This window comes from Salmo salar, chromosome 03 (assembly GCF_965601325.2).
Source record: "Salmo salar chromosome 03, fSalSal1, whole genome shotgun sequence".
Lineage (NCBI taxonomy): Eukaryota > Metazoa > Chordata > Actinopteri > Salmoniformes > Salmonidae > Salmo > Salmo salar.
In genome coordinates, this window is record NC_138293.1 from 2,216,293 (window position 1) to 2,228,891 (window position 12,599).

Sequence of the window (12,599 nt, forward strand, 5' to 3'; positions counted from 1 at the left end):
GGCCAATGGAGACATTAAACCAGTGTAATGGCTGTGATAGGAGAACACTTAGAATGGATCAACAATCACAATACTAACCTAAATGATATAATGAAAAGAAGGAAGCCTGTACTGAATAAAAAATAAGGCAACAGGGCACTAAAGTAATTTGGCAATACATTTAACTTTTTGTCCTGAATACAAAGTGTTATGTTTGGGGAAAATCCAATACAACACATCACTGAGTACCACTCTTCATATTTCAATCATAGTGGTGGCTGCATCATGTTATGGATATGCCTGTCATCGTTAAGGACTGGGGAGGTTTTCAGGATAAAAGGAATGGAGCGTAGCACAAGCAAAATCCTAGAGGAAAACCTGGTTCAGTCTGCTTTCCACCAGACACTGGGAGACGAATTCACCTTTCAGCAGAACAACAACCTAAAACACAAGGCCAAATTTACACTGGAGTTGCTTACCAAGAAGACAGCGAATGTTCCTGAGTGGCCGATATTAATTAAAGTTTTGAATTAAATCTACTTGAAAATCTAGGGCAAAACCTGAAAATGGTTGTCTAGCAATGATCAACAACCAATTTGACAGAGCTTGAATAATGTTTTAAAGAATAATGGGCAAATGTTGCAGAATCCAGGTGTGAAAAGCTCTTAGAGAATTACCCAGAAAGACTCACAGCTGTAATCGCTGCCAAGTGTGATTCTAACATGTATTCACTCAGAGGTGTGAATACTTATGTAAATGAGATATGTCTATATTTCATTTTCTATAAATGTGTAAACATTTCTAAAAACAAGTTTGTACTTTGTCATTATGGGGTATTGTGTGTAGATTTGTGAGAGAAAAAATACAATTTAATCCATTTTGAATTCAGGCTGTATCAAAAGAATAAAGAATAAATCAAGAGGTATGAATCCTTTCTGAAGGAACTGTATGTATATGGTAGTGGGGTATCCCTGGAACCTCCTACTGCATTTTTCAACATTTCTGATTAGTCAGGAAGCAATACAAACAACAAATCAAATTATTTTATTTCAATTTTTATATTTTAAGCCATCCTAATTGGGTGGGCCAGTATTCAATCTGGCAGGGCCTCTGCCCAGCCTGGCCTGCCGTGGCTTCTCCTCTGCACGAAACATGGAACACAGAACTCAGAACACAAGAACTCAGAACACACAAGACATAGAACACAGAAAGAACACGGACAATACACAGAAAATATGCTGCGTTCTTGACATGCCGGAATGTTCGGAAATACAACTTCTAAACACGGAGCAATGAGTTGTGTGCATTCACATGCTTTGAACTGACTGAGAACGCCAACTGGCTAATGTCTAAGAAGCTACGTCAACCATGAACAAAAAGCGCAGCCATCACGCTCTCATCCAAATTATAGTGTTAAAAAAAGGTCCAAATAAATTGGGATAAATAATGTTTTGTCAAGTTATGTTCTTGGTAGGTGACGTCAGAGTTCAGCATGTCTGAAAAGTCTCCAATTGGAGGGCCTTTTAAATTGATTTCTCCCAGAAAGGAAACTTGTATTTCAGAGTTTCTAAAATGTCATGAACGCAGCAATAGAACAGCAGTTTGACACCACTAGTTTAGAAGTGATATAAAAAAACGTTTTATTTTTATTTTTTTGATAATCTTATTTTACTCGTTTTATACTCACCCGAAAGAGCGATCAAGATCAACTGTTAGCCCAATGTAATGGATTCCCAAATGCTCTTTATTGATCTGAAAAAAGAGCAATTAACATTAGGGACTAGCTGTCTTGGAGTCAACATGGGCTACCGTCCGTTTCGACACCTTGTAGAGTCCAAGCCCCGACGAATTGAGGGCAAAAGGGGGTGCAACTCAATGTTAGAAAGGTGTTCTTAATGTTGTGTGGATGCAGTGTATATCAGTGGTGGAAAAAGTACCCAATTGTCATTATTGAGTAAAAGTAAAGATACCTTAATATAAAATGAAAGTCACCCAGTAAAATACTACTTGAGTAAAAGTCTAAATGTATGTTTTTAAATATACTTAAGTATCAAAAGTAAATGTAAAATTCCTTATATTAAGCAGAAATTTTGTATTTACGGATAGCCAGGGGCACACTCCAACACTCAGACATAATTTACAAACGAAGCCTTTGTGTTCCGTGAGGCCGTGAGTCCGTCAGATCAGAGGCAGTACGGATTACCAGGGATTGATTAGTGCATGAATTGGACCATTTTCCTGTCCTGCTAAGCATTCAAAATGTTACTTTTGGGTGTCAGGGAAAATGTATGGAGTAAAAAGCACATCGTTTTCTTTAGGAATGTAGTGAAGTAGCAGTACTTAAGTAGTACTTTAAAGTATTTTTACTTAGGTACTATACACCACTGGTGTATATAGCTCTGCCAATGTGTTTGAAGGCAGGACTATAGCGAAACTATAGGTGTTTACCTTTTTCCACAGAAATGTATTTTCTGTTAGTCCGTTGATAACAACAAGGTCCCCATGCCTCTGTTGACAGTAGTGTCTGGCGCCCTCCATGGCCAGCAGTTCAGTATTAAAGAAATATTGAGAGCCTCCAAACTCCAGCCAGCCATCCTCTGTCACATTATACTCTAGACAGGATTAGAAAATACTCAAATAAGTTATCTGCTTGGTCTAGACTAGAGACAAAGCACATAATTCCCCTCTAGAGACCAAGCAGATAAGTCCCCTCTAGAGACCAAGCAGATAAGTCCCCTCTAGAGACCAAGCAGATAAGTCCCCTCTAGAGACCAAGCAGATAAGTCCCCTCTAGAGACCAAGCAGATAAGTCCCCTCTAGAGACCAAGCAGATAAGTCCCCTCTAGAGACCAAGCTGATAAGTCCCCTCTAGAGACCAAGCAGATAAGTCCCCTCTAGAGACCAAGCAGATAAGTCCCCTCTAGAGACCAAGCAGATAAGTCCCCTCTAGAGACCAAGCAGATAAGCCCCCTCTAGAGACTTATCTGCTTGGTGTAGTCTCCACAGAAGGGACTTATCTGCGTGGTGTAGTCTCTAGAAGGGGACTTGTCCGCTCGGTCTCTCGAGGGGACTTGTCCGCTCGGTCTCTCGAGGGGACTTGTCATAGTCCGTTTGGACTGCGTTCCAAAGTTCACACTAGCATACCACAATGCGTCCTCAAAATATTTATACTTTTAATGTGGTGAGCTCATTCATTTATTCATTAATTTAAGAGTGATAGACAACTCATCAACACTTGCCAATATTTTCCAGGGAGTCCTGGGAGCTATGGGATGCGTACTGTCAAGGAAACTTACCAGGCACGGTGTTGTTGGGAGGAGGTAGTGGGGTCACTCCTGTAATGCCACAGAGAAAAGAGGAGAATGGAGAAGAGAAGAGGAGAGAGAAGTCTGTGTTAGCTCATTAAGCTGAAGCCTTCTGGTCCCAGTAAGATTACTAATCATGCACGTGAGGTCGACTAAAATACTTCCGTCCCACAGACAGAGGCGCTACATCCTGAATGTCTTCCTTTTATAGTGATGCACTTTTGACCAGAACCTCATGGGCGGCACACCTAGTGGCCGGAGACTTTAATGCAGGGAAACTTAAATCAGTTCTACCTCATTTCTACCAGCATGTTACATGTGCAACCAAAGAAAAAAAACACTAGACCACCTTTACTCCACACACAGAGACGCTTACAAAGATTTCCCTCGCCTTCCATTTGGCAAATCTGACCATAACTATCCACCTGATTCCTGTTAACAAGCAAAAACTAAAGCAGGAAGTACCAGTGACTCGCTCGATTTGGAAGTGTTCAGATGACGCAGATGCTAAGCTACAGTACTGTTTTGCTGCACAGATTGGAAAATGTTCCGGGATTCTTCCGATGGCATTGAGGAGTATACCACATCAGTCAATGGCTTCATCAATAAGTGCATCGACAACGTCGTCCCCACAGTGACCATATGTACATACCTCAACCAGAAGGATACATACCTCAACCATGGATTATAGGCAACATCCGCACTGAGCTAAAGAGTAGAGCTGCTGCTTTCAAGGAGCAGGACTCTAACCCGGAAACTAATAAGAAATTCCGCTATGCCCTTCAATGAACCATCAAACAGGCAAAGCATCAATACTGGACAAAGATTGAATCCCACTACACCGGCTCCGATGCTCGTCGGATGTGGCAGGGCTTGCAAACTATTACAGACTACAAAGGGAAGCACAGCCGCAAGCTGCCCATAGACGCAAGCCTACCGAATGAGCTAAATTGCTTCTATGCGTGCTTTGAGGCAAGCAACACTGAAGCATGCATGAGAGCACCAGCTGTTCTGGATGACTGTGTGATCACACTCTTCGTAGCCGATGTGAGTAAGACCTTTAAACAGGTCAACATTCACAAGGCCGCAGAGCCAGACGGATTACAAGGACGTGTACTCCAAGCATGCGCTGACCAACTGGCAAGTGTCTTCACTGACATTTTCAATCTGTCCCTAACCGGGTCTGTAACATTAAACATGTTTCAAGCAGATTGCCATAGTGCCTGTGCCCAAGAACACCAAGATAACCTGCCTAAATGACGACCGACCCGCAGCACTCACGTCTATAACCATGAAGTGCTTTGAAAGGCTGGTCATGGCTCACATCAACACCATTATCCCAGAAACCCTAGACCCACTCCAATCTGCATACCGACCCAACAGATCCACAGATGACGCAATCTCTATTTCACTCCACACTGCCCTTTCCCACCTGGACAAAAGGAACACCTACGTGAAAATGCTATTCATTGACTACAGCTCAGCGTTCAACACCATAGTGCCCTCAAAGCTCATCACTAAGCTAAGGACCCTGGGACTAAACACCTCCCTCTGCAACTGGATCCTGGACTTCCTGACGGGCCGCCCGCAGGTGGTAAGGTTAGGTAACAACACATCTGCCACGCTGATCCTCAACACGGGGGCCCCTCAGGGGTGCATGCTCAATCCCCTCCTGTCATCCCTGTTCACTCATGACTGCAAGGGCAGGTACGACTCCAACATCCTCATTAAGTTTGCCGACGACACAACAGTGGTAGTCCTGATCACCGACAATGATGAGACAGCCTATAGGGAGGAGGTCAGAGACCAGGCAGTGTGGTGCCAGGATAAAAACCTCTCCCTCAACGTGATCAAGACAAAGGAGATGATCGTGGACTACAGGAAAAGGAGGGCCCAGCACGCCCCCATTCTCATCGAATGGGGGCGTGAGCTTCAAGGTTGAGAGCTTCAAGTTCCTTGGTGTCCACATCACCAACAAACTATCATGGTCCAAACCCACCAAGACAGTCGTGAAGAGGGCACGACCACTGCTATTCCCCTCAGGAGGCTGAAAAGGTGTGTCATGGATCCTCAGATCCTCAGAAAGTTCTAAAGCTGCACCACCAAGAGCATCCTGACTGGTTGCATCAACACCTGGTATGGCAACTGAGATGCAGTGCCTTAGACCGCTGCGCCACTCGGTAGCCCCATATAGCCTCGCTACTGTTATTTTATTGATGTGCATTAATTATTTGTTATTTTTATATTTTCTTATTTTTCTTTGTTTTTAATTAAATGTTTTCTTTATTCATTTTTTTACTTCAGTTTATTTAGTAAATACTATCTTAACACTTATTTTTCTTTAAACTGCATTGTTGGTTAATTAAGGGCTTGTAAGTAAGCATTTCACTGTAAGGTCTACACCTGTTGTATTCGGCACATGTGACAAATACATACAATTTGATTTGATTTTATATATGGTCTATTGTGCCATTTAAGACGCAGCCACAGTCAGACTGAGAGACTCTATACATTACATTACCTTTAGGGATCTCACACAGCCACTCATTGAGCCTAAAATTACAATACCTTCAGGGATCTCACACAGCCAGTCATTGAGCCATACAATACCTTCAGGGATCTCACACAGACAGTCATTGAGCCATACAATACCTTCAGGGATCTCACACAGCCAGTCATTGAGACATACATTGCAGTACCTTCAGGGATCTCACACAGTCAGTCATTGATCCATACAATACAGTACCTTTAGGGATCTCACACAGCCAGTCGTTGAGCCATACATTACAGTACCTTCAGGGATCTCACACAGTCAGTCATTGAGCCATACAATACAGTACCTTTAGGGATCTCACACAGCCAGTCGTTGTAGACCTCACAGTCTACATCGTTCCAGGATCCCTCTTCATCCCAGTAAGAGTTCTTCATCTCAGCACAGGACTCCACTCCGTTGTAGTTGTTGGGTTCCCCCTCCATCCAGTGTTGGAAGGACAGCTGAGGACAAACACATTTGTAATAGAAATACCTTTCCCATGAGGTAGACTTCTGATCAACAATAGTTCCAATCTATCACAGACAATCATGAACATTCCTTGAGGAAAAACATCAGCCAACATGGGAGGCAGTTCATTTGGAAGTGTTCAGGAACAATATCAGCAATACATTATTATAATTAGCAGTAGTATTAGTAGTACTAGTAGTATTACTAGTAGTAATAGTACTATTACTAGTAGTAGAAGTATTTATATGACTAGCAGTAGTAGTAGTATGTATATTAGTTGTAGTAGTAGTAGTAGTATTACTACTAGTAGTAGTAGTATTACTATTAGTAGTAGTAGTAGTAGTAGTATTACTAGTAGTAGTAGTATTACTATTAGTAGTAGTATTAGTAGTACTAGTAATATTACTAGTAGTAGTAGTAGCAGTATTACTATTAGTTGTAGCAGTAGTAGTAGTATTACTAGTAGTAGCAATATTACTATTAGTAGTATTATTAGTAGTACTAGTAATATTACTAGTAGTAGTAGTAGTAGTATTACTAGTAGTAGCAGTATTTCTATGACTAGCACTAGTAGTAGTAGTATGTATATTAGTTGTAGTAGTAGTAGTAGTAGTAGTATTACTAGTAGTAGTAGTATTACTATTAGTAGTAGTAGTAGTAGTAGTAGTAGTATTACTAGTAGTAGTAGTAGTAATATTACTAGTAGTAGCAGTATTACTATTAGTAGTAGTATTAGTAGTACTAGTAATATTACTAGTAGTAGTAGTAGTAGTATTAATAGTAGTAGTAGTTGCAGTAGCAGTATTTCTATTAGTAGCAGTAGTAGTAGAACTAGTAGTATTACTAGTAGTAGTAGTATTACTATTATTATTATAGTTAGGAGTAGTAGTAGTAGTATTACTATTAGTAGTGGTAGTAGAAGCAGTATTACTATTATTAGTAGTAGTAGTATTACTATTAGTAGTAGTATTACTATTAGTGGTAGTAGTAGTAGTATTATTATTAGTAGTAGTATTACTATTAGCAGTAGTAGTAGTAGTGGTTGTACCAGTATTATTATAATTAGTGGTAGTAGTAGTAGTAGTAGTAGTATATTAGTAGTAGTAGTAGTAGTAGTAGTAGTAGTAGTAGTAGTTGTATTACTAATATTATAATTAGTAGTTGTAGTAGTGGTAGTAGTAATAGCATTACTATTATTATTATAATTAGTAGTAGCAGTAGTAGTAGTAGTATTATATTAGTAGTAGTAGTAGTAGTATTACTATTATTATAATTATTAGTAGTAGCAGTAGTAGTAGTAGTATTATATTAGTAGTAGTAGTAGTAGTAGTAGTAGAAGTAGTACTAGTAGTAGCAGCAGTTTCTATGATTAGCAGTAGAAGTAGTAGTATTTATATTATTATTATTAGTAGTAGTATTACTATTATTATTATAATTAGTAGTAGTAGTTGTAGTAGTAATAGTAGTATTACTATTATTATTATAATTAGTAGTAGTAGTAGTAGTATTACTATTATATTAGCAGTAGTAGTAGTAGTATTACTATTATTATAATTATTATTATTATTATTATTAGTAGTAGTAGTATTATATTAGTAGTAGTAGTAGTAGTAGTAGTAGTAGTAGTAGAAGTAGTACTAGTAGTAGCAGCAGTTTCTATGATTAGCAGTAGAAGTAGTAGTATTTATATTATTATTAGTAGTAGTAGTATTACTATTATTATTATAATTAGTAGTAGTAGTAGTAGTATTACTATTACCATTATATTAGTAGTAGTAGTAGTAGTAGTATTACTATTATAATAGCAGTAGTAGTAGTAATAGTACTATTACTGTTAGTTGCAGAATTACTGTTAGTAGTACTAGTATTATTATAATTAGTAGTAGTAGTAGTAGTAATAGTAGTAGTATATTAGTAGTAGTAGTAGTAGTAGTAGTAGTAGTTGTATTACTAATATTATAATTAGTAGTTGTAGTAGTGGTAGTTGTAGTAGCATTACTATTATTATTATAATTAGTAGTAGCAGTAGTAGTAGTAGTATTATATTAGTAGTAGTATCAGTATTACTATTATTATAATTAGTAGTAGTAGTAGTAGTAGTAGTATTATAGTAGTAGTAGTAGTAGTAGTAGTAGTAGTAGTACTAGTAGTAGCAGCAGTATTTCTATGATTAGCAGTAGAAGTAGTAGTATTTATATTATAATTAGTAGTAGTAGTATTACTATTATTATTATAATTACTAGTAGTAGTAGTAGTAGTAATAGTAGTGTTACTATTATTATTATAATTAGTAGTAGTAGTAGTAGTATTACTATTACCATTATATTAGTAGTAGTAGTAGTAGTAGTATTACTATTATATTAGCAGTAGTAGTAGTAATAGTAGTATTACCGTTAGTTGCAGAATTACTGTTAGTAGTTCTAGTATTATTATAATTAGTAGTAGTAGTAGTAGTAGTAGTAGTAGTAATAGTAGTATTACTATTATTATTCTAATTAGTAGTAGTAGTAGTAGTATTGCTATTACCATAATATTAGTAGTAGTAGTAGTATTACTATTATATTAGTAGTAGTAGTAGTAGTAATAGTAGTATTACTGTTAGTTGCATAATTACTATTAGTAGTACTAGTATTATTATAATTAGTAGTAGTAGCAGTAGTAGTACTATTGTTATTACATTAGAAGTAGTAGTAGCAGTATTACAATTATTATTATTAGTAGTAGTAGTAGTAGTAGAACTATATTATTATTATAATTAGTAGTAGTATTACTATTAATATTATATTAGTATTAGTAGTAGTAGTAGCATTACTATTAGTAGCAGAATTACTAGTAGTGATAGTAGTAGTAGTAGTAGTATTACTATTAGTAGTAGTAGTAGTATAACTATTAGTAGCAGTAGTAGTTGTAGTAGTAATATTACTATTAGTAGCAGTAGTAGTAGTAGGAGTAGTAGTAGTAGTAGTACTATTAGTAGTAGTGGTACTATTAGTAGTAGTAGTAGAAGTAGTGTTACTAGTAGTAGCAGTAGTATTACTATTAGCAGTATTACTAGTAGTAGCAGTAGTATTACTAGTAGTAGTAGCATTAGTAGTATTTCTATTAGTAGTATTACAAGTAGTAGTAGTAGTAGCAGTATTACTATTAGTTGCAGTTGTAGTATTACTATAAGTAGCAGTATTAATATTACTATTAGTAGCAGTAGCAGTGTTACTATTAGTTTTATAATTAGTAGTAGTACTGGTATTAGTAGTATTAGTAGTAGTAGTAGTATTACTATTAGTAGTAGTAGTAGTATTAGTATTAGTAGTAGTAGTAGTAGTATTACTATTAGTAGTAGTAGAAGTAGTTGTAGTGGTGGTATTACTATTAGTATTATAATTAGTAGTAGAATTAGTATTAGTATTATTATGTCAACATAACTCACTGGTGACCCATCAGTCCAGGCGTAGCCAGCGTTTGGATCCTGAGCACTCAGGCCGATCCAGGAAGTCCCACCACGGCTACGGTATCCAAAACAATATATCATATTATCACCATGGCTACGGTATCCAAAACAATATCATATTATCACCGTGGCTACGGTGTCCAAAACATTATCATATTATCACCATGGCTACGGTATCCAAAATATTATCACCATGGCTACGGTATCCAAAACAATACTATATTATCACCATAGCTACGGTATCCACAACAATACTATATTATCACCATGGCTACGGTTTCCAAAACAATGCTATATTATCACCATGGTTATGGTATCCAGAACAGTACTATCTTATCACGATGGCTACGGTATCCAAAACAATACTATATTATCACCATGGCAGGGAATACAACTTCTATCAGTGTGAGTTAGCAGTATTACATTATTGGTATGTCTGGGGCCCCACCTAGTGGACCTTGTTTGAGAAAACTGGAAGAAGGTGGAAATAGAACTGTCATATACTGTAACAAACATGTTACTAAACCTTTATAGGTAACAAACATGTTACTAAACCTTTATAGGTAACAAACATGTTACTAAACCTTTATAGGTAACAAACATGTTACTAAACCTTTATAGGTAACAAACATGTTACTAAACCTTTATAGGTAACAAACATGTAATTTAACTTTTATAGGTAACAAACATGTTACTAAACCTTTATAGGTAACAAACATGTTACTAAACCTTTATAGGTAACAAACATGTAATTTAACTTTTATAGGTAACAAACATGTTACTAAACCTAATTGCTAATCGATAAAGGTGTGTGTTGGAATATCTGAGTGTTTAACTTTTTAGTGACAGGGGGCAGTATTCGGACATTCGGATGAATGACGTGCCCAAATTAAACTGCCTACTACTCGGGCTCAGAACGTAGGATATGCATATGTATATTTGGATAGAAAACACTCTGAAGTTTCTAAAACTGTTTGAATGATGTCTGTGAGTATAACATAACTCATATGGCAGGCAAAAACCTGAGAAGAAATCCAACCAGGAAGTGGTTTGTAGTTTTTCAAGACTGGACCTATTCAGTATACAGTGACTTAGGGTTCCTTTTGCACCTCCTAAGGCTTCCACTAGATGTCAACAGTCTTTAGAAAGTTGTTTGAGGCTTCTATGGTGAACAGAGAACAAAGGAAGTTGGAAGTTGTTGACTCAGGAAAGGACATGGTCTCAATTGAGCGCACTGACGTGAGAGGTAGCTGTGTTCCATTACATTTTTGAAGACATTTGAATCGTCCGGTTGGAATATTATTGAACTTTTATGTTAAAAAGGCCCTAAAGATTAATGCTATACATCGTTTGACATGTTTCTACGAACGTAAATATAACTTTTTTGGACTTTTTGTCGTGATATCTTCGGCGCGCTTCCTACATTTGGAGTAGCTTACTGAACGAGCTAACAAAGAGGACATAAATGATGGACTTTATCGAACAAAACAACATTTATTGTGGACCTGGGATTCCTAGGAGTGCATTCTGATGAAGATCATCAAAGGTAAGTGAATATTTATAATGCTATTTATGATTTTAGATGACTCCAAAATGGCGGGTATCTGTATTGCCTGCTGTTGTTTTCTGAGCGCAGTACTCAGATTATTGCAAAGTGTGCTTTTCCCGTGAAGCTTTTTTGAAATCTGTCACAGCGGTTGCATTAAGGAGATGTTTATCTATAATTCTTTGAATAACAGTTTAATATTTTATCAACGTTTATGATGAGTATTTCTATAAATTGATGTGCTCATTCATCGGAAGTTTTCAGAGGAAAAGCATTTCTGAATATTACGGGCCAATGTAAAATGGGGTTTTTGGATATAAATATGAACTTTATCGAGCAAAACATACATGTATTGTGTAACATGAAATCCTATGAGTGCCATCTGATGAAGATCATCAAAGGTTAGTGCTTAATTTTAGCTGTATTTCTGGTTTTTGTGACGCCTGTCCTTGCTTGGAAAATGGCTGTGTGGCTTTTATTTTTTAGGCACTGTCCTAACATAATCGAATATTTTGCTTTCGCTGTAAAGCCTTTTTGAAATCAGACAATGTGGTTCGATTAAGGAGAAAGTGTATCTTTAAAATTGTGTAAAATAGTAGTATGTTTGAGAAATTTGAATTATGAGATTTTTGCTGTTTTGAATTTGCCGCCCTGCTATTTCACTGGCTGTGTCCCGCAGGTGGGACGGTAGCGTCCCACATAGCCCAGAGAGGCTACGTGAGGTTGTTTGAAGAACTTACACATGATGCATAGACTGGAGGTCCGTAGAGCTGTGTATGCTGAGTAGGTCTCCTCCAATCACCCTGCAGAAGTCCCGAGCCTCAAACCAGGTCTTCTCATCTGCGCGAGGCACTGTAAAGAACTGGACCAGACAGACAACCTATTCAGTACACTACTTTAGACCAGGGCCCTATGGGTAGTGCACTACTTTAGACCAGAGCCATATGGGGTAGTGCACTACTTTAGACCAGAGCCCTATGGGTAGTGCACTACTTTAGAACAGAGCCCCATGGGCACAACACAGGGAAAAGACTGTCATTTAGGACACATGCTGTCTCTGGATCATAATCTGTTACAGTGAGGGTGAGATCCTTATACTACAGACTGTCTCTGGATCATGATCTGTTACAGTTAGGAAGAGATCCTTAACCTGTTAGGGCTAGGGGGCAGTATTGACACGGCCGGATAAAAAACGTACCCGATTTAATCTGGTTACTACTCCTGCCCAGTAACTAGAATATGCATATAATTATTGGCTTTGGATAGAAAACACCCTAAAGTTTCTAAAACTGTTTGAATGGTGTCTGTGAGTATAACAGA

The 12,599-nt window shown here is 37.5% G+C and overlaps 1 protein-coding gene across 1 annotated transcript in view; it reads right to left on the reverse strand.

Annotated features, from left to right (window-relative positions):
• Positions 1 to 12,599, reverse strand: part of LOC106585517 (macrophage mannose receptor 1) — a 56,719-nt gene that overhangs the window by 13,146 nt on the left and 30,974 nt on the right. Inside the window, exons 13-18 of the mRNA XM_082973173.1 lie at positions 12,020 to 12,141; positions 9,713 to 9,788; positions 6,125 to 6,278; positions 3,276 to 3,314; positions 2,428 to 2,591; positions 1,667 to 1,731 (exon numbers count right to left, since the gene is read on the reverse strand). Of these exons, the coding sequence (XP_082829299.1) occupies positions 1,667 to 1,731; positions 2,428 to 2,591; positions 3,276 to 3,314; positions 6,125 to 6,278; positions 9,713 to 9,788; positions 12,020 to 12,141 (620 nt within the window). The remainder of the gene's footprint in view (positions 1 to 1,666; positions 1,732 to 2,427; positions 2,592 to 3,275; positions 3,315 to 6,124; positions 6,279 to 9,712; positions 9,789 to 12,019; positions 12,142 to 12,599) is intronic.